At 56.4% G+C, this 26,526-nt stretch overlaps 1 protein-coding gene across 2 annotated transcripts; it reads left to right on the forward strand.

Moving 5' to 3' along the window:
• Positions 1–234: 234 nt before the first annotated feature.
• On the forward strand, positions 235–13,976 carry TNFAIP2 (TNF alpha induced protein 2). 2 transcript variants are annotated; one of them, XM_045901572.3, is made up of 12 exons: positions 235–390; positions 3,257–3,620; positions 3,913–4,558; positions 6,558–6,672; positions 6,832–6,954; positions 7,102–7,202; positions 7,858–7,956; positions 8,516–8,639; positions 9,547–9,669; positions 9,894–10,049; positions 10,221–10,342; positions 12,301–13,976. In XM_045901572.3, the coding sequence occupies exons 2-12, from the start codon at positions 3,272–3,274 to the stop codon at positions 12,440–12,442; spliced, it is 2,100 nt and encodes a 699-aa protein (XP_045757528.1). In that variant the 5' UTR covers positions 235–390; positions 3,257–3,271; the 3' UTR covers positions 12,443–13,976. The 2 variants fall into 2 exon arrangements, with proteins under 2 accessions (XP_045757528.1, XP_064427707.1); XM_064571637.1 differs by lacking the exon at positions 235–390 and adding an exon at positions 709–1,300.
• The last annotated feature ends 12,550 nt before the right edge of the window (positions 13,977–26,526 follow it).

Here is a 26,526-nt window from a genome sequence, read left to right on the forward strand (position 1 = left end):
GGCAAGGGGTCCCGAGCGCGGAGCCCCTTCCAGCCAGCCAATCAGCAGCGGCCGTCGGACAATGGGCCCGCGGCAGGCTGAGCCCGGTCCGCCCTGGGTGCGGTTCCCTGCGCCCCACACACAGCGGCGACGCTCGGCCAGCCGCGCCACCCAGCCCGGGCCGGTGGCAAGGAGTGACACCCCCGCTGCCCTCGGCGGGGCGCGCGCGACTCCGGGCTCGGGCTCGGGGACGCAGGCAGCCCCGGGTCGCACTCCGCCTTGGCCTCCGCCCTCGGGTTTTCCGCGGTTGCCGCGGGCGGGGCGAGCGGGCGGCCGCGCGGGGGCGGAGTCTGCGACTATTTCAGGCGGCGCCAGGCTCTGCTGGGACAGAGGCGGCCCGGCCCGGACACAGTAAGTGACCTCCGCCCGCGCCGCGGCTGCCCCCGCCGCTCCGCGCGGCTGCCCGCCCGCCTCCACCCCGGGGTCCCGGCCGGCCCCCCCGACGGAGCGGCCGGCACGGCCCGACCGAGGGGCACAACGCTCCGAGGGCCCCAGGCCTCCGGCAGCCCCACTTCTAGGGAAACTGAGGCCGCTGCGGCGCGCCAGGGTGCAGGGGGCCCGGGTTTGGTACTGCCACCCGGGCCTCGGTCCTGCAAAGGGCAGGGAGGGAGGAGGGTGGGGGGAAGGCGCAGGGGTCTCTGCTCCTTTTGCAGAAGGCTGGCCGGCCAAGTTACTTTGCTGCCTGTGTCTGGGTGTCCTCACTGGGGGGGTGGCTATGCCCTCCCTTTCCCGGCCAGGACAGAGGAGCCAGGCGCAGAGGCCATGGGAGGCTTTGTGGGCCTCAGCCCTGACCCAGGAAGGAGCATAGGGGGTGTGCGGTGCCTGAGGAGAAGCTGGGAGGTCAGGAGAGGGGGCCACTGTGGGGCCACAGGCTGTGGTCACATGATATGACTGAGCAGGCCCCTTTTGTCAGTGTGCCCAGCCTAGAGCCCAGGCTTGAAGGAATGCCTTTCCTGCCCTCTTCTGCTCTACCCCGGTGCTGAGTGTGGCTTGATGGACACAGGGACACGGGACACATACCCTTACGAAGAAGGCTGGCTAGGCGCCAGCACGGGGCTGCAGGGTTTTGCCGATTCCTGCAGCAATACTGTGGGGTGGGGGTCTTCATGCCCATTTCACAGATGGAGGTAGGGAGGTGTTGTCCACACGCTAGTGAGTGGTCCAGCCGATCCCCCTGCCGCTTCTCTTTCCACTGCACCAGCTGCCTCTGAAAACCAAGGCCTGGGATGGAGCCCAGGGGGCCGCTGCAGGACCTGGAAGGGTGAGGAGGATTTTATACCAGAGGCAAGGAGGCAGTGATGTTATATGGGGACCGGCAGGAGCCAGGTCTGAGGTCAGATAGAGCCTAGCACGTGTGTGCGCGCGCGTAGAGGTGAGGCTGGTGGGTCAGGGTGGCCCTCTCCCTCACCCTAGCTGGAGAGCAGAGGTGGGGTCTGCTCAGTCAGGGTGGTGCTAAGTAGCCCCAGCCAGTGGCCGGACCAGCTCCTGTGGGTATGTGGCGCGACAACGGGATGGATTAGGAGAGGGAGCTTGGCCAGTGGGTGGGCAGGGCAGAAGAGCCTCGTGGCCTTGCACCTTGGCTCTGCGGCTCCCCGAGCATCCCTCACTTGGCCCTGGAGGGGAACTCTCAGCCCAAATGGCACAGGAGAGGCGCTTGAGGTCCAGCAGTGTTAGACTCTGCTGAGGGCATTTGGTGAAGCCATTTGGGAGAAACTCGGGCTTCCTGCCCCCCAGGTGGCTCTGGCCAAACTCAGGGGTTGTGATGAGGCCCAGGGTAGTTGGGCTGGTGGAGAGGTAGTAGGGGCTGTGGAAAGAGTCTGACAGACCTAATCCATGCCTGCTATGTGCTTGGGGCAAGCACCTCCCAAACCCCCTCCCTGCCTCAGTTTCTCCTGGATGATGGATCATCCCACCTGCCTTGCAGGGCTATTGCAGAGGTGAATCAAAGTCATAGTGTTGCACGAGTCACAACTCATTGTACTTACTCTTGGGTGTGTGTGGGCGGGGCAGGCGCTATGGTCCTGGATCGCCCCAATCATCAGGGAAGCCTGACCCTATCTGCTCCCCACTCCCAGCCCTGCCTTTCTCCCCTCTCCTAGGCTCAGCCCTGTTCCCCATTCACTGGTCCTGGCCTTGCTTTGATTTTAGCCATGGTGCTGGGGAGGGTGCTGCTGGGCACAAGGGGGTCCTGCATCTCCGAAAGCAGCCTGCAAGGTGGTGGGGGACATGGAGGCAGGAGGACCCAGCACCGGGTGATCTGAGTTTCAAGCCTAAGCTGTCAACCATAGGGACATTTCCCTGGATCAGTTTTGTGCAATGAGGATAATACACCACCACCACCACCCCCAGAAGGGAATGAGGAAGAGATGGGATGGGTAGCAGGGAGGGCACAGAAAGTGGAAGCCTTTGTGATGATGATGTCACCCCATTTGGGAGCAGCCAGGATGAAACGGGAGCCAGGAAGCCTGGTTCCTGGCCTGAGTTCCTGGGTGACCTCAGGCAGCTCGGTGCCTCTTTGGACCCCTTGTCCCTGCTGACATGTGAAAGTCTTCAAGGTCCTTTCCCACCCCTTGAAGTTTGGGAGGGCACTATGATTTCTAGACCTGAGCCGCAAGGCCAGGGTAGGGGGTCGGACTCTGCTTCCCAGAGTCCCAGCCAGAGCAACCATGTTTCTGCTTGAATCGTCCCTCAGCGGCTCCACGTAGACAAGAGAAGAACCGGGCGAGAGGGAGGATGGGGTGCGGAGGATGGAGCCGCCTCTGGCGCTGCGACCTTTCTGGACCTCGATCCTTGCTCTGTGTGGTGGGACAGTGCTGTGCTCTGCCACCTCTCCCAGGGTCTCATGGGATGCAGGATGGCACTCATGCCCTCCAGTCCTTTCTCCTTGCCCAGAGGGTGGGCTGCCAAGGAAGGATTTGCCAAAATGAAGTGAAGGCCCCCTCCATCTGGGAGACTTGGCATCTCCAGATCCTTCCCTGCTTCTGGTGATTTGGGGAGGCACTGGGGGGTGTTGGAAGAGGAATTGTGGGTGCTGAGAAACTGGTGTCCAGGGAGGGAGCTGAACTGTGGGTGCCCCTCTGGGCCAGGAGATAGCCAGACCCTGATAGTCGTCCGGTGAGGAGAGGTGGAGCGTGCTCGTTGCTACCACCGCGGCTGTGTCCTCGGGCCTGTCTACTGCAGCTGCTTTTTCATTCCCTGTCCTCTTGCCCATCCACAGGCCTGAGCCCGGGTGATGCTGAAGATGATGACTTTCTTCCAAGCCCTTCCAGGCCAGCAGACGGTGCCAGGGGTTCTTGACTTCCCCGGAAGTTCCCCGAAGTTGCCCTCCACCTCCGAGGTGGAATCCGAGGCCTCCATGTCAGAGGCCTCTTCTGAAGACCTGGTGCCACCCCTGGAGGCCAAGGGAGCCCCGGAGAGGGACAAGGAGGAGGCAAAAAAGAAGAAGAAGAAGAGGCCAAAAGGACTGGCCGACATGTTCAGCATCTTCACTAAAGGGAGGAAGAAGAAAGGTCAGCCCAGCTCAGCAGAGCCAGAGGGCGACCCCGAGTCCCAAGCGGAGTCCAGCCGCCCGCCGCCCACAGGTAGGCTGGGACCCCAGGCGGGGTAGGGATCCGGGATCAGAGCTGGCCGGGGCTCATCCGAGCGAATGGCCCACTCGCCCTGGACACAGGGAGGGCCGCAGAGATGGCCTTGGCCGTGTCTCGTGTCTCGCCCGCCGCCTTTCACCCGCGCCGCCTAATCCTGGGGCCGCAGGCGGCCGGCCGGGCTCAGTCGGTCGCGGGCGCCGGCGGGCCCCTCGGGGCGCATCCCGACCCTGTCGCGCGCGGCCTCCCCTCCCGGCCGGCGCGCTGACCCCGTGCTGTCCGGCCGCAGTGGAGGAGCTCAAGGCGGACCTGGAGCGCGGGCGGCTGGAGGCGGCGCGGCCGCTGCTGGCGCTGGAGCGGGAGCTGCAGGCGGCGGCGAAGGCGGGCGGCGAGAGCGCCGAGGAGCTGGTGCGGCGCCAGAGCAAGGTGGAGGCGCTCTACGTGCTGCTGCGCGAGCAGGTGCTCGGCCTGCTGCGGCGGCCGCTGGACGCGGCGCCCGAGCGGCTGCGCCAGGCCCTGGCCGTGCTGGCCGAGCAGGAGCGCGAGGACGGCCGCGCGGCGGCGGCGGCGGCGGCCGACGGGCCCGGGGCCTCGGCGCTGGTGAGCGCGCGCCCGCGGCGCTGGCTGGAGCGGTGGCGGCGCGGGGTGGCGCAGGCGGCCGAGGAGCGCCTGGGTGCGCGGCCGGCCGCGGGCGCCGAGGGCCGCTCGGAGGCCGAGCGCCTCTTCCTGCACATGGGCCGCACCATGAAGGAGGACCTGGAGGCCGTGGTGGAGCGGCTGAAGCCGCTGTTCCCCGCCGAGCTGGACGTGGTGGCCGCCTACGCCGAGAGCTACCACGAGCACTTCGCGGCCCAGCTGGCGGCCATGGCGCAGTTCGAGCTGTGCGAGCGCGACACCTACATGCTGCTGGTCTGGGTGCAGAACCTCTACCCCAAGTGAGTGGGCGCCGCGCTGCCGGAGGCTGGGAGACTCGGGAGCAGGGCCTGCGCTCCGTGGGCTTTGCGCTGGGAGTCCTTGGTTTCCTGGCTGCAGCCACGTTCTACAGTCGGGGACGCTGAGGCACGGGGAATGGCGGGGACTCCATCATTCATTCCTGAGCTCCCAGTCTGAGGAGCGGGGTGAGGCGGTGACCATCCAGAGCAGGGAGGGCGGTGGCAGAGGAGACCAGGGACTGTGGGAGCCACCAGCAGGGGCCCTGAGCAGCCTGAGTCGATTGAGGAAGCCAACCCTGAGGTGGTGGAGGAGGAGGAGGGAAGGAGGAGGAACCAAATTCTGCCTGCTGCTGGAAGGAAGAGAGGCAGGCAGGGGAGGGGAGAGGGCAGGCCTGGAAGAAGGTGGAGGGACGGTGGTGTTCCCCACCAAGGGAGTCATCTTCGGCTGCCCGGGCTGAGCGCTGAGACTTCCTGGGAGTTGTGCAGAGCTGGCCAGTGTTTGGATTTACCTGGCAGGCTATGGGGGCGCTCCAGGCAGCACAGGGAATAGACGCAGAGCAGGGCCATGTGGCCGTTGTGCAGGGTCACCCCGTGGGCCCACGGCAGAACTCGGTTCTGGTCCCCGAGGCTCAGAGCTCCTTGGGTGGGAGGCCGGCTCTGAGCAGAGTGCCTCAGGTACCCTCTGATTTACCTGGACTCCCTGGAATCCTGAGCACATCTGTCATTTGTCCAAGCTGGGTGAGGAGTGCAGTGCTGGGTGGGAATGCCCAGGGCATGGGAGGCCGGGGCTTCCTGTGGGGGCTAACTCTGGCCCCCAGGGTAAAGCCTGCAGGAAGCCTGGACGTGTGTGAGCAGTGACTGAGGGTCTCGCGGACACATCTGGGTGGCTGGTGGTCTCAGGGGGTGCCAGTGGCTCAGCCTCCAGCGGGGGGCCAGAGGAAGGGTGCCGTGGAGGTGGTGGGTGAGTCAGCAGGGCATAGGGAAACTGGCATAGGGCAGGGATGGCGGGCTAGACAGGCCAGTCGTGAACCAGTTTCTCCTTGCTTATCCTGACTCACCAGGAAATACTGGGCATTTGCACCTCAGCCTTCCTGTCCCAGTGACCTCAGGGCTTTTGGCCTGGGGCCCACTGGGGTCAGCACGGCAGGAAACTGAGGCCAGCAGGGCAGAGCCCCGGGGAGAGGGAGTGCAGGGGGCTGCCGTTGAGGCCTGTGTGGCCAGAGTGGCCAGAAGACAGGGAGCACAGGGTCCCAGCCACATCCAGGCTGGGAGAGGGGTGAGAGGGTGGTTCTTGAGTGTCCGGGCAGACAAAGGCCCCTGAGGAAGTGCCAGGGAGGGCTGGACGGTCCCTGGGGCTCCCGGATCCCACACAGGCGCCACGAGAGTGAGTGGAGTAGCTGGGGTGGGGCAGCCCTTCCTGCCTGCACCGACCCGCCCTTGGGGGGCAGCAGGGCCAGCCTGGGGGTGCTGGTCCCGGGCTGGCAGGATTCCCAAGGTCAGCAGGCCTGGAGTGCAGTGAGGGAATGAGGTGGGGGGGGGGGCTGGAGAGCGAGCGGCCGGTCTGCAGCCGAAGGAGCCGTTTTGTATCTGTGTGAGCTGGAGGCCTTGTGGCAGGGAGGGGGCCAGACTCCAAAGTCGTGCTTGCTGGGCGGAGGAGGGACTGCTGGGGCCCAGGAGGCTGGAGAGCAGGCCCCTGCAGCCAGCCAGGCGAGAGATGATGGTGGTGGTTAGGGCCTCGGGCAGGGTGACTTGAGGCTGATCTGCTTCAGTAGGAGTGGATGGGGGGGAATGAGTCAGAGCAGGCATGAAGATTCCAAGGTTTCTGACCCAAACCCAACTGCACAGACCGGGGACCCATCCCCTGAGCTGGAGAAGCAGGGATGGGGGAGGGCGATCAAATTCTGGGCCTGCGGGAGACCGAGGCTGAGAAGGTGGGCTCTTGCATGAGTGCTGGTGCTAAGTGGGTGCAGTCTTTCTCATGCTAGCCCCCCTCTGCCTGCAGTGACATCATCAACAGCCCCAAGCTGGGGGGAGAGCTGCAGAGAGTCCAGCTTGGGAGCCTTCTGCCCCCCAGGCAGATCCGGCTGCTGGAGGCCACGTTCTTGTCCAATGAGGTGGTGAGTCCAGCGCCAGGGACCGGGGCCAGGGCAGGGCAGGAAGGAAGCTAGGGGAGGCTCGAAGACAGGTGGGACGCAGGCAAGGAGCTTGACAGGGACTCCCACGTGGGCCTGGCCGATGGGCTCTGTGCTGCCCTGACCTGCCTCTCCTGCCCCCAGGCCAGTGTGAGGGAGCTGATGGCCCGGGCCCTGGAGCTGGAGTCACAACGCTGGGCCCGGGATGTGGCTCCCCAGAGGCTGGACGGCCATTGCCACAGCGAGCTGGCCATCGACGTCATCCAGGTAACACAGCCCGCCCGCTGGGCTCTCGCACAGCCCACGCCTACCCCATGTGTGTGCATACACGTGCCCACTCTGAGCACCGCCCTCCCCTTGTGCCGGCCTACCCTCTCTCTCTGCCCCGTCTCAGCTCACCCCTCACCCTTGCAGATCATCTCCCAGGGCCAGGCCAAGGCCGAGAGCATCACCCTTGACCTGGGCGTGCAGATAAAGCACCTGCTGCTGCTGGAGTTGGCTGCATTCCTGAGGAGGTGGGTGTGCGCCTGCCTGTGCCGGGGAGGGGGGCCTGGTCCCTGTAGCCACTTCTCTCAGAGCCACCTGCGCTCCGTGTCCCACTTGGGTATCCAAGCCAGATCAGCGTCCCCTTCCTGCCTCTGGGGTGTCTGTCATTATGAGCAGGAGTCCTCCCCCCGCCCCCCCCAAACCTCCCACCTGAGCCCTGAGAGCCTCAGGTGATCAGACGGCTGAGCAGGAAGCCCTTAGCACTGCAGCCTCCAGCTGCGAAAAGGATGCCCCAGGAGGGACTGAGGCCCTGGCCTCCCTTCTGCGGTACCCTGGGTCTCCAGCCCTGCATTTCTCTTGGCTGCCTCCCTCCCTGCCTCTGAGGACTCCTCCATGTACCCCTTGCCTTCACCCCCCCCCCGCCCCTGTCTTCCAGCTTTAGAAGGATCTGGGGGGAAGGAGTGGGGCCGCAGGAGCTCTGCAGGGGCCTTGGCCCCACTGGCCTTGGCCTGCAAAGCCAGTTACTGATGTTCAGGGGCTAGCAGCCCCTCCCCGGGGGCCGTAGGGAGCCTGTCAACCTGACATGAGCTCTGTAAGCCCAGGGGGCCTGGGGGGCAGGCCGGAGGCTGCTATTGTCCCAGTGTTTGTGCTCATCCTTGCATGTGCCCCTTCTGGTTTCACCAGCTACCAGCGAGCCTTTGATGAATTTCTGGAGAGATGCAGACAGCTGGGAAATTACAGGGCCAATGTCATTGCCAACATCAACAACTGCTTGTCCCTCCGGTAAGGGGGTAAGGGCACTAGGAGGGGTTTGTGGGAGCGGGAATTGGGAATCGCCGGGCCTGCTGGGCTGTTGGAGGAAGAGGATGGCTGGGAGGGGGAGGGGAGGCCCGTGGGTGCGGTGTGCGGTGGGAGGCACAGCATGAGCAAAGTTGTGGGATTACAATGGGCATGGCTGTGAGGAGATGGCCGGGGTCTGTAGGGGCGGCAGCAGCAGGCATTTATCAAGTGCTGCTGGGTCAAGCATCATGCGAAGGATTTATTCCTTATTTCATGCTTGTAACACCCCTCTGGAACAGATGCGGGTTGTGTCTGTTGGGCAGATGTGGATGAGGAGCACGTAGTGCAGGTGTTCCCTGCGGGTGAGCAGGCTAGGTGCTGCCTCCGGAGCAGGGATGGGATGGTCCGGACTTGCTCCCACAGGGAGTGGGGAGTCACGGAGGCTTGTAGAGTGAAGAGATGGTTTAGGAAGGTTTGCCTAGGGCCAGTAGGCTCTCTGGGTAGGGGACTGTAGTCTGGACAGGGCTGGTGTTACCTCCCTGCCCCATCCGTGTCCTTCCAGGACCTCCATGGAGCAGAAGTGGCAGACCCCACAGGACCTCCCGGGCCACCTGCTGAGCCCCCTGAGTGAGCTCAAGAGTCACGGCTTCGACACCCTGCTCCAGCGCCTGCTCGGGGACCTGAAGGTACTGGAGCCTGACTCCCTGGGGTGCCTGCTGAGCTTAGCTTTGGGGCGATGCAGAGAGGGACCAGGAGGGGAGGAATGGCAGAAGCAGGGACCCAGACGTGTGTGGCCAGCTGTCGTGAGGCCTGTGCCACCGCAGTGATGGGGGCCACGAGGGCTTGTGACCTCATCCCCAGCACTTCAGCCTGGGCTTGGCCTCAGAGGGGCCCCTTGGGCTGGGAACCCGCAGAGAAGCGTTAGTGCCTCTCCCCGCTCTGAGACTCAACCCAGCCCTGAGCCTCTGTGCTCCTTCCCCAGCTCCCCCAGACCCTCCTGCCTGCGCCCCATCCCCACGCCTTCCTCCCAGCAGGGATGCTCAGAGCCTCTGGCAGCCGCTGCCCCACCTGCTGTGGGCCAAGAAGTCCACAGAAACCCCTTGGCTCCCTTAGCAGAGGGTGAAGCAGGGGTCCCTGAAAGAAAGAGGATGAGGAGTTCCCTGCCTGTTTTCCACGGGAGCCCGCCTTGTCCCTGCTGCCCAAGGCGGAAGGCCGTGGGTAGCCAGCCGGGGGTGAAGGCCGGGCGGTGACCCTGGATGACTTGGCACGCGTCCTCACAGGCCCCGCCAAGCACAAGTCCTTGTTTATGCAGGAATTTATTTATTTCAGAGGGGGGCGGTGGAAAAGGCCTCACGGCAGGCAGATGGCCGGCTTGGCTCCAGAGCTGCAGCTGGTTGACCTTGGAGAAGGGGCCAGGGACCCTGTCTCCACTTCCTGTCTGGGAACAGGGCCCCGAGTTCCGCTCAAGTTCCCTGGGAGTCCTCGAGCCCCCGCCCCTGCGCTGGGCCGCGAGTGTCGCTGTGCGTGTGTCTGCGGCCCGCGGGCCTTCCTCCGCAGGGCGTGACCAGACATCCTGCCTCTCTCCTGTCGCAGCCGCTGTTCAAGAGGTTCACGCAGACCCGCTGGGCGGCCCCGGCGCAGACCCTGGAAGAAATTCTCTCCACCGTGGCCGAAAGGCTGCCCGAGTTCTCGGAACTGCACGACTGCTTCCGGGAGGTGAGCAGGCGCTGGGCCGGTGGCTGGGCCTGGCGGGGCCGCGGGGGCGCGGGGCGCGGGGCGCGGGGGGCAGTCTGGACACACGCCCTAGCACGTGTGCGCGGCGCACACACAGCACACGGATGCACCCGGCCCTGCCCGGACTCCTGGCTCCGAGGCCTGGAGGGGCGCTGGGGAGCGCCCGCCCGCGCGGCTCACCCAGCGCTGCCCGCCCGCCCCGCCAGGAGCTCGCCGAGATCATCCACCTGCACCTGGTGAAGGAGTACATCATCCGCCTCAGCAAGAGCAGCCTGGTGCTCAAGACCGCCCAGCAGCAGCAGCAGCTGGCCGAGCACATCCTGGCCGACGCCGACGTCATCCAGCGCTTCTGCACCCAGAACGTACGTACCGTATATACCGTCCGGACGCTCCTGCCTGCCCCTCCCCCAAGTCCTGCGGGGCCAGGACCGCCGCCGGGCCTCCCCAGCCCTGACCGTCCGACCTGAGCCCTGGGCCCCCGGGTGCCCTTCGGGGGAGGGGCGGCCCGCCTCCAGCCAGACCTGTGCCTGCAGGGCTCCTCAGCGACCTGGCTGCAGCACGCCCTCCCCAAGCTCGCCGAGGTCATTCGCCTGCAAGACCCCAGTGCCATCAAGATCGAGGTGGCCACTTATGCTACCTGGTACCCCGACTTCAGGTGAGAGCAAGGGCACCACGGGCCGGGGCCGTCCGCAAGGCCCTGCTGGCACTGGTCAGAGCCTGGTGGGGCTGGACTCGGGACTTCAGGGCCACTAGAGCTGATGCCGGCCTCCACGCCGCCGTCCCAGCACTTAACCCTTGCGGAGTGCTGGCCGAGCGCCGGACACGGTGCTAAGATGTTACGGTGGCTCATTCACTGGAACCTCACTACAGCCTTATGGAGGAGAGGCTTTCCATCCCCATTCTCCAGAGGAGGCCTGGAGAGCTTGAGGAACTTGTCCGAGGTGACACAGCTAGCCAGGGGTGAAGCCAAGATGGAAAAGCCAGGTAGTCTGGCTCTACAGTCCACACTTTTAGCCTGATACGATACTGCCCCCCTTAGAGGGGAAACTGAGACCAGAGAGACTAGGGACCTGCTAGAAGCCATGCTAAGCTAGGATCCAGCCCTGGGGTCAGAGTGGAGCCTTACCCCCCAGCCCTCTGAGGATCTGGGGAGCTAGGGCAATTGTTTTTCTAGGTTGAGTCCTCTGACATGGTAGGGAAAGTTTGAACAGTCTTGATTTGGATTGCTTAGCCTAGTCCAGCCTAGTCTAGCCTCTGGTTGATCCACTCCATCCATCTACCTGCCTAGCTACTTATTTACACACTCACCCATTCATCCATCTACTCATACAAACACCCATCTACCCATCTACTCATCTCCCCATCCATGTAGCTATCCATCCATCTGCTCACCCACCCTTCCACCTATCTATCCAAACATCTGTCTACCCATCTACCCATCCACCCACTCATCCATCCATCCATCCATTCACCTACCTATTCATCTACCCATATACCCATCCATTCATTCATCCATCCACCCATCCATCTACCCACCCACCAACCTATCCATCTACTCACTCATCTACCTACCCACCCATCCACCCACCCATATAAAAAATCCATCTACTCGTTTACCCTCCACGTAGCTATCCATCCATCTGTTCACCCACCCTTCTACCTATCTACCCAACCATCTATCTACCCATCCACCCACTCATTCATCCATCCATCCATCCATTCACCTGCCTATTCATACATCCATCTACCCATCCATCCATTCATCCATCTACCCATCCATCTATCCACCTACCCACTTATCCATCCACTCATCCATCCTCCAGCCAGCCAGCCAGCCAGCCAGCCATCCTACCAATTATTGAGTGGTTTCCTGTTAAGTGCCGGGCTCTGTTCTAGGTACTGGGATGCAATGAAGTATAAGACAGACCAGGTAGCGGCGACTGGGTGGCTCAGTCGTTAAGCGTCTGCCTTCGACTCAGGTCCTGATCCCAGGGTCCTGGGATCGAGCCCCGCATAGGGCTCCCTGCTCCGCAGGAAGCCTGCTTCTCCCTCTCCCACTTCCCCTGCTTGTGTTCCCTCTCTTGCTGCGTTTCTCTGTCAAATAAATAAATAAAATCTTAAAAAAAAAAAAAAAAAAACCAGACAGACCAGGTTTCAGTCCTCCCTTGTGTAGCTTACAATCTAATGCAGGTTAGTAATAATGAGGTAATCAGGCAAAGAAATACAGTTATGATCTGTAAAGGTTATTTAACCAAGGTTGTGAATGACAGGAGGTGCTGACTTTAGAGATGGGAAATCTTGGGGGCGGTGACATTTTCCCTGAGGCCCAAAGTGTGAGAAGGAGCTGCTCATCTCCAGAGTGTGGGAAAGAACATTTCAGGAGGAACAGCCAGTGCAAAGACCTGAGGCCGGCAGGAGTTTGGTGCACGCTGGGGAAGGACAGGTGTCTGGGGCTGGTGGAGCACAATGGGCAAAGGAGACAGTGACCCCCTCGTGGGCAGGGGCTTGGCTGCAGGGCCCTGTGGCTTGGGCCAGGAGTCTGGGCAGCTGGGAAGAAGTGTGAGTAGGGGTGTTGGTGACTAGGCTGGACTGACAGGATGCTCTCCTTGCCAGCAAAGGCCACCTGAGTGCCATCTTGGCCATCAAGGGAAACCTGTCCAGCAGCGAGGTCAGGAGCATCCGAAGCATCCTGGACGTCAGCACGGGAATGCACCAGTCTTCCAAGCCCCTGTTTTCACTTATAAAGGTCGGTTAGCTTTCCCTGCAGCCTGGCCTGCTTGTGAGCACCCAGTGAGCATCGGACACCACCCCCCTTGGTGGGCAACCACTCCACTCCACGGCCCCTCAACAGGCTTCGTGCCTGCTGCTGCGGCTCCTGCCCAGCCTCGGCTAAGGCGCAAGCCCCCGGGCGGCTGGAACTGGACAGGACCGGTTTACGTGCCCGTCCCGTGCGGGCGGGAGCGCCCATTGTGGGGAGGCAGTGAGGCAATCCCCGAGAGACTCTTTGTAAATGACGGTCGATCGTGCATGTACCAATGGAGGGAGCTGGGAGGGAGAGTGGCCAGGGTCAGAGATCCTGGGTCACCTCCGGTCCGTGGGGCCCCTCCACAGTCTATCATAACTGTCCTCCTCATGGCTGGGTCTGAGCGCCTTCCCAGCTGCCGAGGGCCAGGGGCTGAGCCTCGCCTATCCCGCCTCCTCTGGCCCAGGACTACGGTGAGTGGGGCTCAGCATGTCCGTGGAATCGAAGGCAGAGCTAGAAAACAAAGGAAACAGTGAACTCCCATCTGGGCCCTGGACATCCTGGGTCTTCCATGTAGGGATAGGCCCGGTGTGGGGGGGCGGGGGTGCTCCGTGGGGCCGCTGCCTGGAAGTCAGCCTGAGGTCTGGGCAGGGCACGCTTGACCTCTGACCCCTTGGCCTCTGGACCAGCGCCCTGTTGCTGTTGTAACACATTTCCACAGACATGGTCATTGAAACCAGAACCTACCTTTCAGCTCTGGGGGTCAGAAGTCTGACACAGGTCTCAAGGGCTAAAGCCAAGGTGTCAGCAGGAAGATTCTGGGGGGAATTTCCTTGCTTCTCCCAGTTTTTAGAGGCTGCCTGTATTTCCTGGCCTGTGGCTCCCTCCATCTTCAAAGCCAGCAGTGGCCAGTCAAATCCTTTTCACATCACAGACCTCAGATCTCCTCTCCTGCCCCTGCTTCCACTTTTAAGGACCCTTTTGATGACCTTTGGCCCACCATATAACCCAGGATCAGCCCCTATTTTAAAGTTAGCTGATTAACAGCCTTACCCCACCTGCAGCCTCAGCCCCCTTTGCCACAGACCCTGACGTAATCACAGGTTCCAGGTGTTAGGATGTGGGCTTCCCGGCGTGGGAGACATGATTTTGCCCCCTCCGTGCACCCCCATCCACCCCCTGCCCTGGACGGTGCCTTATCCCACGCCGGGGAAAACATGGCTCCGGGAATGCTCCTAGGCCTCTGCCGGCCCCCGAGGCCCGCTCAGCTTGAGAGGGCGCAGTCAGACGCAGGCAGGACTCAGCCTCATGCCTCTGAGCGTGCTGAGGTGGGGTCTGGAGCCGGAACCCTTGGGTTTGTCCCCCTCTCTCCAGGTACTGTGGGCAGGAACTGGCCCATGTAAATGGTGCACAAGGGCCTTTGTACATTTGTAGGAGTTAGTGTGTTTGACGTTGTTAATATTATTTTTGATAGCACTGCTTTTGTATGTATGTATTCAGGACAGGGTGCGAGTTTTTATAGCTTAATATAAACCTGATTTCAAAAGTGGCTTAGAGTGATTCATTTTGGGAGCCAGAAGGGGCAGCGGTGGCTTTGCCAGCCTCCTGGGGCCTGGGAAACCCTGTCTCCCCAGGCTCTGTGGCAGGATCCCTGTCCCCACCCCCTGGGAGTCCAGCCCTGTGGCGCCTCCTCCCCCTTCTCACCAATGAGCATGAGCTGGCGGGGGGGGGGGGGGGGGCTGCTTATGGGGCACGATCAGTCATTTCGCTCTTTTGTGCCTCAGTTTCCTTACCTGTAAACAGGGGACCATAAGCTGCTTTGGTCTTCCCCACATTCCTTTGGAGGATGAGGGGGGAGGGGTGGACTCTAGACAATCATTTCACCCACACCCTTGTGCCCAGTGGGAACCTGCCCTTCTATTTCTGGAACTGACCTCACAGAGCTGCGGCTGTGGCCAGAGGAGCCCCACAGTCTGTCTCTAGAGATGGCCCCAGCTCACCTGGACACCAGTTCACCTGGCCCAGGATTTGGGGAAGGGCAGAGTCCCTAAGGACCAGAGTCCCCTCCATTCGACATAGCTGAGGGAAGGGCCCCAAGGGAGCCACATGTGGAGTCTGGGGGTCTGGGGGCCCTTTCAGCCAGTTCCAGGGGAGGAGAGAGAGGCCAGTGGGGATGGGCTGGGCGGGAGCAGCCTCGCAGTGGGGAGCAAGGAGGGAGGGGGACTGGAGCCCTGGGACACCCTCCTCCCCCTCAGTTGAGCTGGGCCCACAGGTGCATGTGGCTCCCGGGGAACAGCCCGGTCCCAGGTCCCAGGCCAGCTGGAGCCTCGTGGGGGGCGGGGGTTGGCAGTGGGGATCGGGGGTGTGGGGAGTGAGGGGTTGGGGGCAGGGGGTGCTGGGACCCCTCCCCCTTGGTACTACCTGCGGGGAGTGAAGGCACTAAGAACCAGGTGGAAGCTTCAGATTGCTCGGACCAGGCTGAACTGATGGACCTAAAGACATGGCTGCAGCTGCGGCAGGTGGGGGTCCTTGGAGCTGGGGGCAGTGGTGAGGACCCCAGAGCCCCTGCACTGCCCACCCCCACTTGGGCTGGTGGAGCTCCAGGAGGAAAGAGGAACAGGACTCAGACGGGGTGGGAAGGGGCAGGAGGTCACCGGCTCCCACTACCACCAAGGGTTCCACTTCAGGAACTTCCCCATCCTCCCCCCCCCTGCAGGAAAATCCCCTTAGGGGAAGGATCTAACCCCAGTGGAGGAGTGAGTCACCAGGCTCAGGGCACAGAGGGGACAGCCTGGAGAGGGAGTAGCCACCTGCTCTCAGGTCGTACATGGACACGGGGCCCGGTGTGAAGGGGAAGGGAGTCCGTAGTCAGGGCACAAGCACTGATGGGGCCCTCCAACCCTCCCCAATCCCTGCTGGGGGGGGCAGTGGGGAGAGTTGGCCAAGGCCACCCAGAAGGACTGACGTTCCCAGAGGCCCACAAAAAACACAGAGCAAGCAAACAAACAGTTCAGGTCCAAGGGCAGTGGGGTGATGGGGTGGGAGTGACTCAGTAGAGATTAAGGTGGGGCAGCTCCGGCTGTGGCCATGGGGAGTGCTCACGCAGGAGGAGACCGTTGGTTTCGGACCCCAGACTTGACAAGACCACTTACACAGACCTGGGCAGGGGAGTGCAGGAGAGGGAACAGCAGGGGGGCAGAGGGTGGGGGTGGGGTGGTGCTGGAAGGGCTCCGGTTCTAGGGCAAGAGCTCCAGGGTTGAGTGGGTGAAGGTGGGAAGCGGGGCCAGATCCCACCAAAGAGGCAGGGGTCTGAGAACCTTAGTTGGGGCTGGGAGTTGGGGTCACTCCCGCTGTAAAAAGCATTGAGGATTTTGAAGTGGCAGTTGGGACTGATGTGATGCATGACTCCGAAAGACCCCTCTGGCTGCTGCCTGGAGAATGGAGGGCTGAGGGGAGGCCAGGAGACCCTTTAAGGGGTGCTGGGGTTGCCTGGGGGAGAGATGATGTTGTCAGTGAGGGTTGCGATGTGGAGGGAGATGGGGTTAGCTCTGGATCAGGGTGTGAGAGAAGAGCAAGTTCCTGAACCATCAGAAAGCCCCTAACCAAGCCAGGGGGACAGTGGTGCCACCTCCCAGATGAGGAAGGCCTGAGGGGAGCGGGGGGAGGCCTTGGGGGAGAGATTTGGGAAGTGAAGTTTGAGAGGTCTGCAGAAAGAGTGTGTCTCAGTAGATTGTCCAAAACCCAAGTGGGTGACAACACTCTGCATGGCGAGGTTGACAGCCATTGGCCACTCCCACTAGCTATGCTGGGAGGATCATTTTACCCCCACAGAGGGCCATCTGGCAACATGGGTCAAGTCAACAAAAACTCTGTGAACCAGCCATTCCCCTTCCAGGAATGAATCTTTTTTTTTTTTTTTTTAAAGATTTTATTTATTTGTCAAGAGAGAGAAAGCACAAGCAGAGAGAGCGGCAGGCAGAGGGAGAGAGAGAAGCAGGCTCCTCTCTGAGCAGGGAGCCTGAGGCGGGGCTCGATCCCAGGACCCTAAGATCATGACCTGAGCTGAAGGCAGATGCTTAACGACTGAGCCGCCCAGGTGCCCCTCCAGGAATGAATCTTTTTTTTTTTTAAAGATTTTATTTATTTGTCAGAGAGAGAGAAAGCACAAGCAGAGAGAGAGGCAGAGGGAGAGAGAGAAGCAGGCTTCCCGCTGAGCAGGGAGCCTGATGCGGGGCTCAATCCCAGGACCCTGGGATCATGACCTGAGCCGAAGGCAGATGCTTAATGACTGAGCCACCCAGGTGCCCCTCCAGGAATGAATCTTTTTTTTTTTTTTAAGATTTTATTTTTTTGTCAGAGAGAGAGAAAGCACAAGCAGAGAGAGTGGCAGGCAGAAGGAGAGAGAGAAGCAGGCTCCTCTCTGAGCAGGGAGCCCGATGCGGGGCTCAATCCCAGGACCCTGGGATCATGACCTGAGCCGAAGGCAGACGCTTAATGACTGAGCCGCCTAGGCGCCCCTCCGGGAATGAATCTTATCCATACTCTAATATCCATGGAAAGTGATGCAGGTACCAGGCCAGTCACTGTGTAGTAGCAAAGTGTTGGAAACTCCCTACCTGTCCATCAGTAGCCCCAGGCAAATAATCGTAGCTCACCAGACAATGGAGTACTATACAGCTGTACAAAAGCATGAGTAAGTTCTCTCTGTCCTGATGTGGAAATTGTTCCAATACAGAATGTCATGGAGAAAAAAGCACAATGCAGAACAGTTTATGGTTGCATTCAAATAAATAAAAGTGGGGAAAGATATAGAGAGAATTTTGTATCTTACATATCATATGTATTTCTATAATATGTTCATTTGTATTTGCCTGTGTGTGCATTTAGGCAGCCTAGAAGAATACATCAGGAAGTAATAAGAGTGATTACTTGTGAGTGGGTGGGCACACACACACCAGAAGTGGGGAGGGAAAGAGCAGGAGGTAGGAGGGTGACGGGGAGGGAGACCGAGATTGGGAAGGAGATAGTTCACTGTATATCCTGTTTTAAATTTTTATTACTGAACCACATGAATGTGTTCTACGTGAACATTTTATAATCTGACATTATTTGAGAATGGAAGCCAGTGTGGTGGGAGGTTCAAGGGAAGAGGAGATGAGGCCCCGGGTCTCGGGTGTGGGATTGTCCAGCAATGTCAAGTGCCCTTTGAAGTGGGTTCATCAGCAGCCTGAGATTTTCTCCAGCCAAGTTTAGTCCTCAGGTGTCCACCCAGAGTCCCAGAGTTGGGTTTAACTGAGAACAGGGCTTTGGTCAGGCGGTCACACCAGGCTCACCGGCATGACCCCGGGGGCTGCTGGCAGGAGGACTGAGTGGAATCAGACTGAGTGAGAGGAGGGGCGGGGGGTGGTGGAGGATTGCTGGGGTAGAGTCCCAAGAGGGAGGGAGTCACAGAGGAGGACCCTTACAGTTGAGGTCATGGAAGTGATGCAGTTACTGGTGAGGACAAGAGGTGGGGGGGGGGGGGCACAATCTTGAGAGAGTGTGCTGACACTGGGAGGTGCTGAGGGCTCAAGGAACCAGGAGGCAGCCTGTGGACACTGAAGCCCCCAAGAACGCTGACGAAATCATGGGGCTGATGTCCTCTGAGGACGCCAGGGAGAGACCCAGCGGTGAGTGGAGGGCAGCAAGGACGAGAAGCCGGATGGTGTGCCTGCCAGTGTAGGTGGGCGCTGATCAGCTTTAGCCCCTGGCTTCTGTCCCTTGTCTAGAGCAGGAGACAGTCCCGGGACTTAGTGGATGGATCAGGTTTGTGATGGGCTGTGCCCAAGCTCAGGTGAGAAAGCTGTGTTGGGGTGACCCCAGGAAGGAGTGGTACCCTGATTCTCTGAGCCTGCTAGGTGGGTGGTGCATTAAGGATGGCAGCGCGTCAGGTGGTTGATGCTCCCATAGGCACAGTGACTGTCCCTGCAGAGACACCCTGAGGGCCTGGGGGTTGTCAGGGTCAAGAGGGGCTAGCCTGGGCTAGTTCACACACAGGCCGGAAGGTTCTGGAAACAAGCAAAGGTGAGCCTGGTGCAAGAGTTCTTTTCCAGCTTCTGCTTGTGCTCATTTGCTAATGTTCCCGTGGTCAGAGGCAGTCACGCTCACACAAGCAGGTCCAGATTCAAGGGCTGGAGAAACAGGATCCCCTCTGATGGGAGAAACTGGAGTGTTTGTGGCATATCCCCCAATCTGCCTTGTGACTATAAGTACTTACATGCTTCCCTTGTGAAACACAGATTTGCCCCATCCCCAGATCGCCCAGTCTCATCCAGTCATAGATCAGGCGGGCCATGCATGATCTCTGACCTTTCAGTGGGACCAAATGTAGATGAGTTTCTCCAGCGCAACTCCTTGGGCCAGCAACTCCAGACCCACACCCCATGAACTAAAAAGACAAGTCAAGTTGCCTGACATGCTCAACACAGAGTCGAGGTGCAGGGACAGGATGGCCACGGTTGACGACCTTGTTTGGGGTGCCTGGGTGGCTCAGTGGTTTGAGCACCTGACTCTTGATTTCGGCTCAGGTCATGATCTCAGGGTTGTGGGATCGAGCCCCACATTGGGCTCTGCACCAAGTGAGGAGTCTGCTTGAGATTCTCTCCCTTTCCCTCTGCCCTTCTCCCCACTTGCTCTCTCCCTCTCTCAAAAATAAATAAATAAATCTTTAAAAAATAAGGCGGGGGGGGGCACCTGGGTGGCTCAGTCGGTTAAGCGACTGCCTTCGGCTCAGGTCATGATCCTGGAGTCCCGGGATCGAGTCCCGCGTCGGGCTCCCTGCTCGGCAGGGAGTCTGCTTCTCCCTCTGACCCTCCTCCCTCTCGTGCTCTCTGTCTCTCATTCTCTCTCTCTCAAATAAATAAATAAAATCTTTAAAAAAAATAAATAAATAAGGCGGGGGGCTATCGCTCAGAAGGCCGGCCACTGCATGCTGTCTTCCGGACAGTCCTAGACTCCACCACCCTGTATCTGCGCCTGAGCTCTACCCTCCGAGGGGCCTTCCTTTGCCGTAACCAACGGCCCATGTTGGTAGCTGAGCAACTTCCTAGTCTTTCCATCATTCAGTGTCCAATCAAGAGTGGGGAACCCCCCAGGAATTGGAACAAGGGACGTTTAAAGGACCGTAGCAGGGGTTTGGGGTAACAAGGGGTCAGCTAGTAAGAGGATGAGAACTCCAAAAATACAGCCACCACCTGAGGGCTGAGGCAGAGTGCCAAGGAAGGGGTAGATCTAGAAGAGTCTCCTCACCCCCCAGACCGGCACTGGGATTCAGTCAGGCCTCACCGGAGAGGATGCAGCCTTGGTGAAATTCACCAAGGTGCTCTGCCAGCAGAACTTGCTGGAAACTTGCTACCTGGGATCCAGGTAAGCCATGCACAGGCAAGTGCTGTGCTCAAACTTGCTGCAAAGCCCCTGGAGGTCGAGGTCTTCGACCTTGGAGGACGAGGGCAGAGGAAGCTGTCCTTGAGGAGACTCGCCAGCTGTGCACTAGAACCACTTCCTCCTTTACTGTCTTTCCAGCACCCTCTACTGACAAGAGTTTAGCACTCCACCAGTGGACAAGGGAGAAAGTTCCAGAATGCCCAAACAGGCCAATGAAAGATGAGTTTGGGCCAGGGAGGCAGGAGACTGACGGGAGGCACTCAGCTTCCACACACACTCTTCTACACACATCAGACTTTCATGAAAATGCCCGCCGAACACTGCCCATCTGTCCTTCCCACAAGGGAAGACACTTCACAGTGAGGAGACGCAGCGCCGAGAGTAACTGGATCCACCCCTGTGGGTACCAATAACTCCAAGTGGAATCCTGTGAGACAGAGCCCCATCCTTCCTGGCTGCTGTCTCCCACCTGGCACCATAACTGAATCTTCAGGAGGTCCCTCAGCCTTTCAATCAGGCCGCCACTTCCGGGCGAGAGGATATGTGGTAAGACCAGTGAAGTCCATGGCTGTGAGCCCACACTGCGGCATTTCCTTGGTGGGCACCTAATTCCTTGGTCGGAAGCGGTGCTGTGTGGATACCATGATGGAACATGAGGCATCCTGTGAGTCTGTGAATGGTGGTCCTAACAGCAGCATTAGCGGGGGCAAGGAAGCCAAATCCATGTCCAGAATGTGTCTCTTCCAGAGGATGACTCATTGCCCCCTCCCTGACGGAAGAGGTCCAGGGCAATCAACCTGCTACCAGGTGGTTGGCTGCTTTCTCCAGGGAACGGGCTGTCAAGGGCTAAGCGCTGGTCTGGGCTGTTGTCGGATAAGGCACTCGGCAGTGGCCAGAGCACCTGGTAAGAGGAAGGCTGTGTCGTTGAGCCCACGAATAGCCTCCATCCCTGTCACCATAGCTACTTTGTTTGTGGGTCCATTGAGAAAGCACCGGAGTGGCTGGGGAAAGAGGCTGTTATGGGCTAAACTGTGTCCCCCTAAATTCATATCAAAGTCCTAATGCCCAGTACCTGAAAATATGACATTATTTGGAGATAAGATCTTTGGAGATAAGATTAAGATCTTTACAGAGATAAGATCTTTACAGAGGTGAACAAGTTAAAATGAAGTCTTGAGGGTAGGTCCTAATCCAATATGACTGTGTCCTTAGAGAAGGGGGAATTTTGGAGGTAGACACACACATGGGGAGAACACCATGTGAAGATGAAGGCTGAACCTGGGGTGATGCTTCTCCAAGCCAAGAAACGCCAGACTTCCAGAGAACCACCAGCATGGAAAAGACAGCTTCTCCCAGCCTCAGAAGGAAGCAACCTGCCAACAACTTTCTCTTCAGCTTCTAACTTCCAGAACTGAAACATACATTTCTGTTGTTTAAACCACCCAGTCGGTGGTACTTGTTTATGGCACCCTAGCAAGCGAAGACAGAGGCTGACAGACATCTCTACGGAGCTTCATTCTCTCATCTCATTATTAAGGGTCTCTTCTGGAGTGGATGCCCTTGGGTGGGCGGTCATACTGTGCACAAATGTCTCCATAGTCTCTGTCCACTTGGAGATGTCCATCGACACACTTCCTCCCCAGTTTTTCTTGTCACCAAATTCCCAGTTCTGTTTTTTGTTTGTTTGTTTTCCCCCTGAGGCCCTGACCATCCGACCAACTGTCTAGGTTAGCGTAGATCTGTACCTCTGGCCATCTCTCAGTTGAGACCTAGTGGACAACCAAAGGTATTGCTCAGAGTTCTGCCCCCTAGGGGGATGTTCCTTCCACACTGTCCAGGATCACCCCTGATTTCGGCTGCGGCTGCAGCTGTCCACAGACACATTGAACTAGCACATTGTGCAGACCCATCTGTCAACTAGGCTTGAGTTTTTCTTGCTCAACACTGCAAGAGGCCACGGGCACAGGCGGCAGGAAGGAAAGCAATGCAGTAGGAGTTGGTATTGAAGGAGTCTGAGCCACCTTCCGTGAACACTACTTGTGCCTCCTGGACCTGCCTGAGCTCAGACTCTCACGTAGTACTTCCATATGATGATAGAATGTTGCCACATGCACGAAACCTTATGGCGAGGTGGGTCTAACAACTCTCAGCTCATGATGGGAAACTCAGGCAAAATGGTCACCAGTGTCCCATGGTTGGACATTCAGTCTCCATTGAATCCCAGATGAAGGTCAGAAGCAGTTTCTCAGAAGGAAAATAGTCATCTCCAGAAGAGAGCATAGACTTGCTCCCAAATTCTAAAGATCTGGCTGTGATTCTCCCATTGATGCAAATCATGGATATCGTGAGTACTGGTGGATCTGCTGGATCATAGGGCCCAGGTGGTAGAGGGGCTGGTATGTGTAGAGCAGCCTGCATCTGCAGAACCTGGTCTCCTCTTAAAACTAGCTAGATGGATAATAGTGCAGCACACTAAAACGTATTGCTTCCAAAATCTAAGAAGACCTACCAAGCATTTGCCTCTTTTTTCATGGTAGATGGTAAGAGGCCCAACAACTTGTCTTTTAACTTATATTCAAAAATCCTCCAGACCAAATAACTCCCAGAAACTGAGAAATCACAGGCTCCTGAGTTTTTTGAGGGGAGGGGTGTTTCCCACTCTCAGGTTCACACATGTCTTCTTAAGGCATCTCACGTACTTGCTGTTTCTTGTTTATCAGATCCAATCAGTATAATGTCATCAATGTGGTGGCCAGTGTGATCTAATGTGGAATGTTAAGATTAAAAAAAAGATTAATTCATAGAGATGGGAAGTAGAATGACAGTTGCCAAGGGCTGGCAGGGGGAGAGAACGAGGAGTTATTATTTAATGGGTACAGAGTTTTGGTTTAGCAAGATGAAAAGACTTCCAGAGATGACTGGTGGGGCTGGTTGCTCAATGACGTGAATGTACATCATGACACCACCTTGTGCATTTTAAATTGGCTAACATGGAAAGTTCCAGGTTATGTTCATGTTATCTCAATTTTTAAAAGGAGTAAATTAAGCATAGATTAAAATAAATTTTTTTGGTGTTTTTATTTGACTACATTAAAAAACATCAGCATGTTAAGATCTTGATACTAATAGAGTGGTCAAAAGATTACCCACATTGGCATACACTGGAAGATTTTTATAAATGCAGAATGCCTGCCTTGGACCTACTGGATTAGAATCTGTACTTGAACAATCCCCAGGGGACTCATATGCAAATTAAATATTTTTCTCAGCTTATTTTGAAGCATAAGTGACAAACAGTGAAAAGACATAATAGAGATCTCTGTGGACTATATTGTGACAGAGAGCAGGAGAATTTACGTAGTGAGAAGGCAACATTGTGAAGGTGTACTTTTGGCCCAGCCAGGTGAAAGAAAACTGTTTCTGGTGGTCCTTAAAAATTAACAGGGTGGAAAAGGCATTAGCTAGGCCAATAGCTCCATACCAAGGGCCAGGGGCCATGTTGATCTGCTCCGGTAAACTTACTACACATGGGACAGCAGGTTCAGGTTGGGCCACCACGTGATCATGCTTATCATTGTTCACAGGCTATCTGGACAGGCTAAGCTGGTGAGTTAGATGTATGGGAATGTGATAGGTATTTGTATTCCCGCTTCTTCCAAGTCTTCAGTGGTGGCATTAATCTCTGTAATGACCCAGGGACACAATCAAGGACACACACCCAGGATGAAGTGAGGCACGAGGACACAAAATTTAAGGAGGTGCTCACTCCCAGGATTATGCAAATACTGAACCTGAACTCAAATGTTGTTCCTTAGGTGGCTCGCTCTGAAGGAAACACTCTCGGGGCTGTGTAAGTGAAGTGTGGGAAGTTAATACATGCATCTGCCATTGTGGGGACTGTAACTTAGCACAAAATTCCTGGAGGGCATTCGAGTATTTATTTAACAAAATGTGGTTCCAAGGTTCCAAAATTACCTTGTAACTTCTCATAAATGTGTTCTGTCTTGTGAATTTTTAAGTTTTCAATTTAAATTTTTAGTAGACTAACATGTAAACATAGTTTAAAAAGTCAAATAACAGTTTTAGGCTTATAATGAAAAAGTCAGTCCTCTGCTCTCCACACACCCCCCACCACACCAGGCAGCCACTTTCACCTCAGCCTGTGACTTCTGATCCTCCTTTCTGATTTTTTAGTTTTGGATGTTCTCCATGAAGCTATTATGAAGCTATTATATAGGTCTTGAACAGTTCTTTTCATAGTTTTAGCCAATATTGTGAAGCAGACCACATCCCATAAAAATTATCTTACTAGGTACTGGGCATAAAGTGTTAGTCTAGTGAGTTTTGTACCTTTATCTTGTAATCAGTGACCTTATCAAATTGTATTATTTGTTCTAAAAGCCTTTTAGTTTAGTCTTTTTTATTTTCTGGATGAACAATCCTATCATTTGGGGGGGGGATTATGCATTCATATATGTATTGTGTAATGTCTCTATAAATATACATGCCTTGGAGAAGATCCTGGGAAGACAGCTGAGTAGGAAGCATCAGGAATCTGCTTCCCCGCTTAGACAACAATTGGGCCAGCAGAATCTGTCTGATATAACTATTTTGGAGCTCTGGAGTTTGTTGGAGGCTTGCAACTTCTAGGGCAAGGCTTGGACAATAAATTGTGGTTAATTTTGGTCAATCTCAGCTCTTAGCACAGTAGCAACTACCCATACCCCACCCCCATACCTGCCACGAGGCAGGCAGCTGTGCACACATTCCTGGAGCAGCCTGCACACAGCTGTGGGAATCAGGGTGGGCAAAAAGACCCTGTCCTCCAAATACTGGGGATCTGTGCTCTGATCACTGCTTGCTGTGTCTGGGCACAGAGTGCGGACAAGAAGGAGGGGCCACTGTTATTGCACATCCTCCACATTGTAGCAAGACCCTCCCCCTCTGGCTGAAGTGACTTCTGGGAAATTTAAGGGGCTAGTGCCCTTCTACCCCCTTCATTTTTAACTTCCTCCCCCTCTGGAAGCCAGAGAGTAATGAGTAGGGCATTCAAAAATAACTGCATATATGGGGGAAATTAGGAAATGACCATGAATACCCAGGGAAAGTCTCAAAAAAGACCCAAGAAGATATTATAGTTAGACTTCAGACATCCTTGGCACAGAGACAGCCTACAATGATCAAAAAAATAAAAACAAGAAACAAAAATAGTAAAAAACAAAGAGCAAACCCTGGGGAAGGGGGAGAACCCGATTTCCAGAGTTCCCACATTATTACATTCAAATGTCCATGGCTCAACAAAAAGTTACAAGATGTACAAAAACAAACAAACAAACAAACAAACAAACAAACAAACCAGGAAGTATGGCTCATTCAAAGAAAAAAGAAATACATAAACCGAAACTGCCCCTGAAAAAGACCGGATGACAGATCTACTAGACAAAGACTTTAAAACAACTATCTTAAAGATGTTCAAAGATCTAAAGGAATATGTGGAGAAAGGTAAGAGAGTGATGTGTGAACAAAATGGAGATATCAAACAAAGAGATAGAAACCTAAGTTGAAATAAAAAAGAAATTCTGGAGCAATCTGAGAAGTGCAATACCTGAAATGAAACATTTGCTAGAGGGACTCAAAGACAGATTTGAGCAAGAAGAATCAGTGAAGGTAGGACAATAGAAATTATCAAGGCTGAGGAACAGAAAGAGAGCAGATGGAAAAAAAGTGAACAGAACCTAAGGGACCTATATATGCAGAGGACTGACATACACATTGTGAGAGTGGCAGAGGGAAAAGAAAGAGGGTGAGTAGAGAGAATATTTGAGTATGTAATGGCGGAAAACTTCCCACATTTGATGAAAAACATGAATATAAACATGCAAGAAGTTCAACAAACTTTAAGTAAGATGAACCCAAAGAGATCAACACCATGACACATTATAATCAAACTTTCAAAAGAAAAAGAGAATCTTGAAAGCAGCAAGAGAAGCAAATCATCACATCTGAGTGATCCTCAGTGAGATGATCAGCAGATTTTTCATCAGAAACTTTGGAAGCCTGGGTGACTCAGTTGGTAAGTGTCTGACCCTTAATTTCAATTCAGGTCTTGATCTCAGGGTCTTGAGATCAAGCCCCATGTCAGATTCTGTGCTCAGCAGGGAGTCTGCTTGAAATTCTCTCCCTCTCCTTCTGCCCCTCCCTCTGCTTCTGCTAAATGAATGAATGAATGAATGAATGAATAAACAAATAAATAAATAAATAAAATTTTTTTGGGAAAAGAAACTGGATGCCAGAAGACAGTGGGTTGATATATGCAGATGGCTAAAAGAAAAAACATCAACCAAGAATCTTGTATCTGACAAAAGTGAAAGAAAAATGAACACATTCCCAGATCAGCAAAAGTGGAGAGACTTTGTGACTGCTAGTCCCACCCGGCAATTAATACCCTAACCCTAACCCTAACCCCTCACCCTAACCCTAACCCTAATCTCCAACCCTAGCCCTAACCCTAACCCAAGTCCTATGAAATGAAATGAAAAGACATCAGACAGTAACTTGAAGATATATGGGGGAAATAAAGATCTCAATAAAGGCAAATACATAGTCAATTATAAAAGCTAGTATTGTAACAATGGTTTATATTGTACATTTGCTGATTTCCTACATGATTAAGA

Source organism: Mirounga angustirostris, unplaced genomic scaffold (assembly GCF_029215605.1).
Source record: "Mirounga angustirostris isolate CCGP_5_RB_7025 unplaced genomic scaffold, mMirAng1.0.hap1 SCAF_9, whole genome shotgun sequence".
Lineage (NCBI taxonomy): Eukaryota > Metazoa > Chordata > Mammalia > Carnivora > Phocidae > Mirounga > Mirounga angustirostris.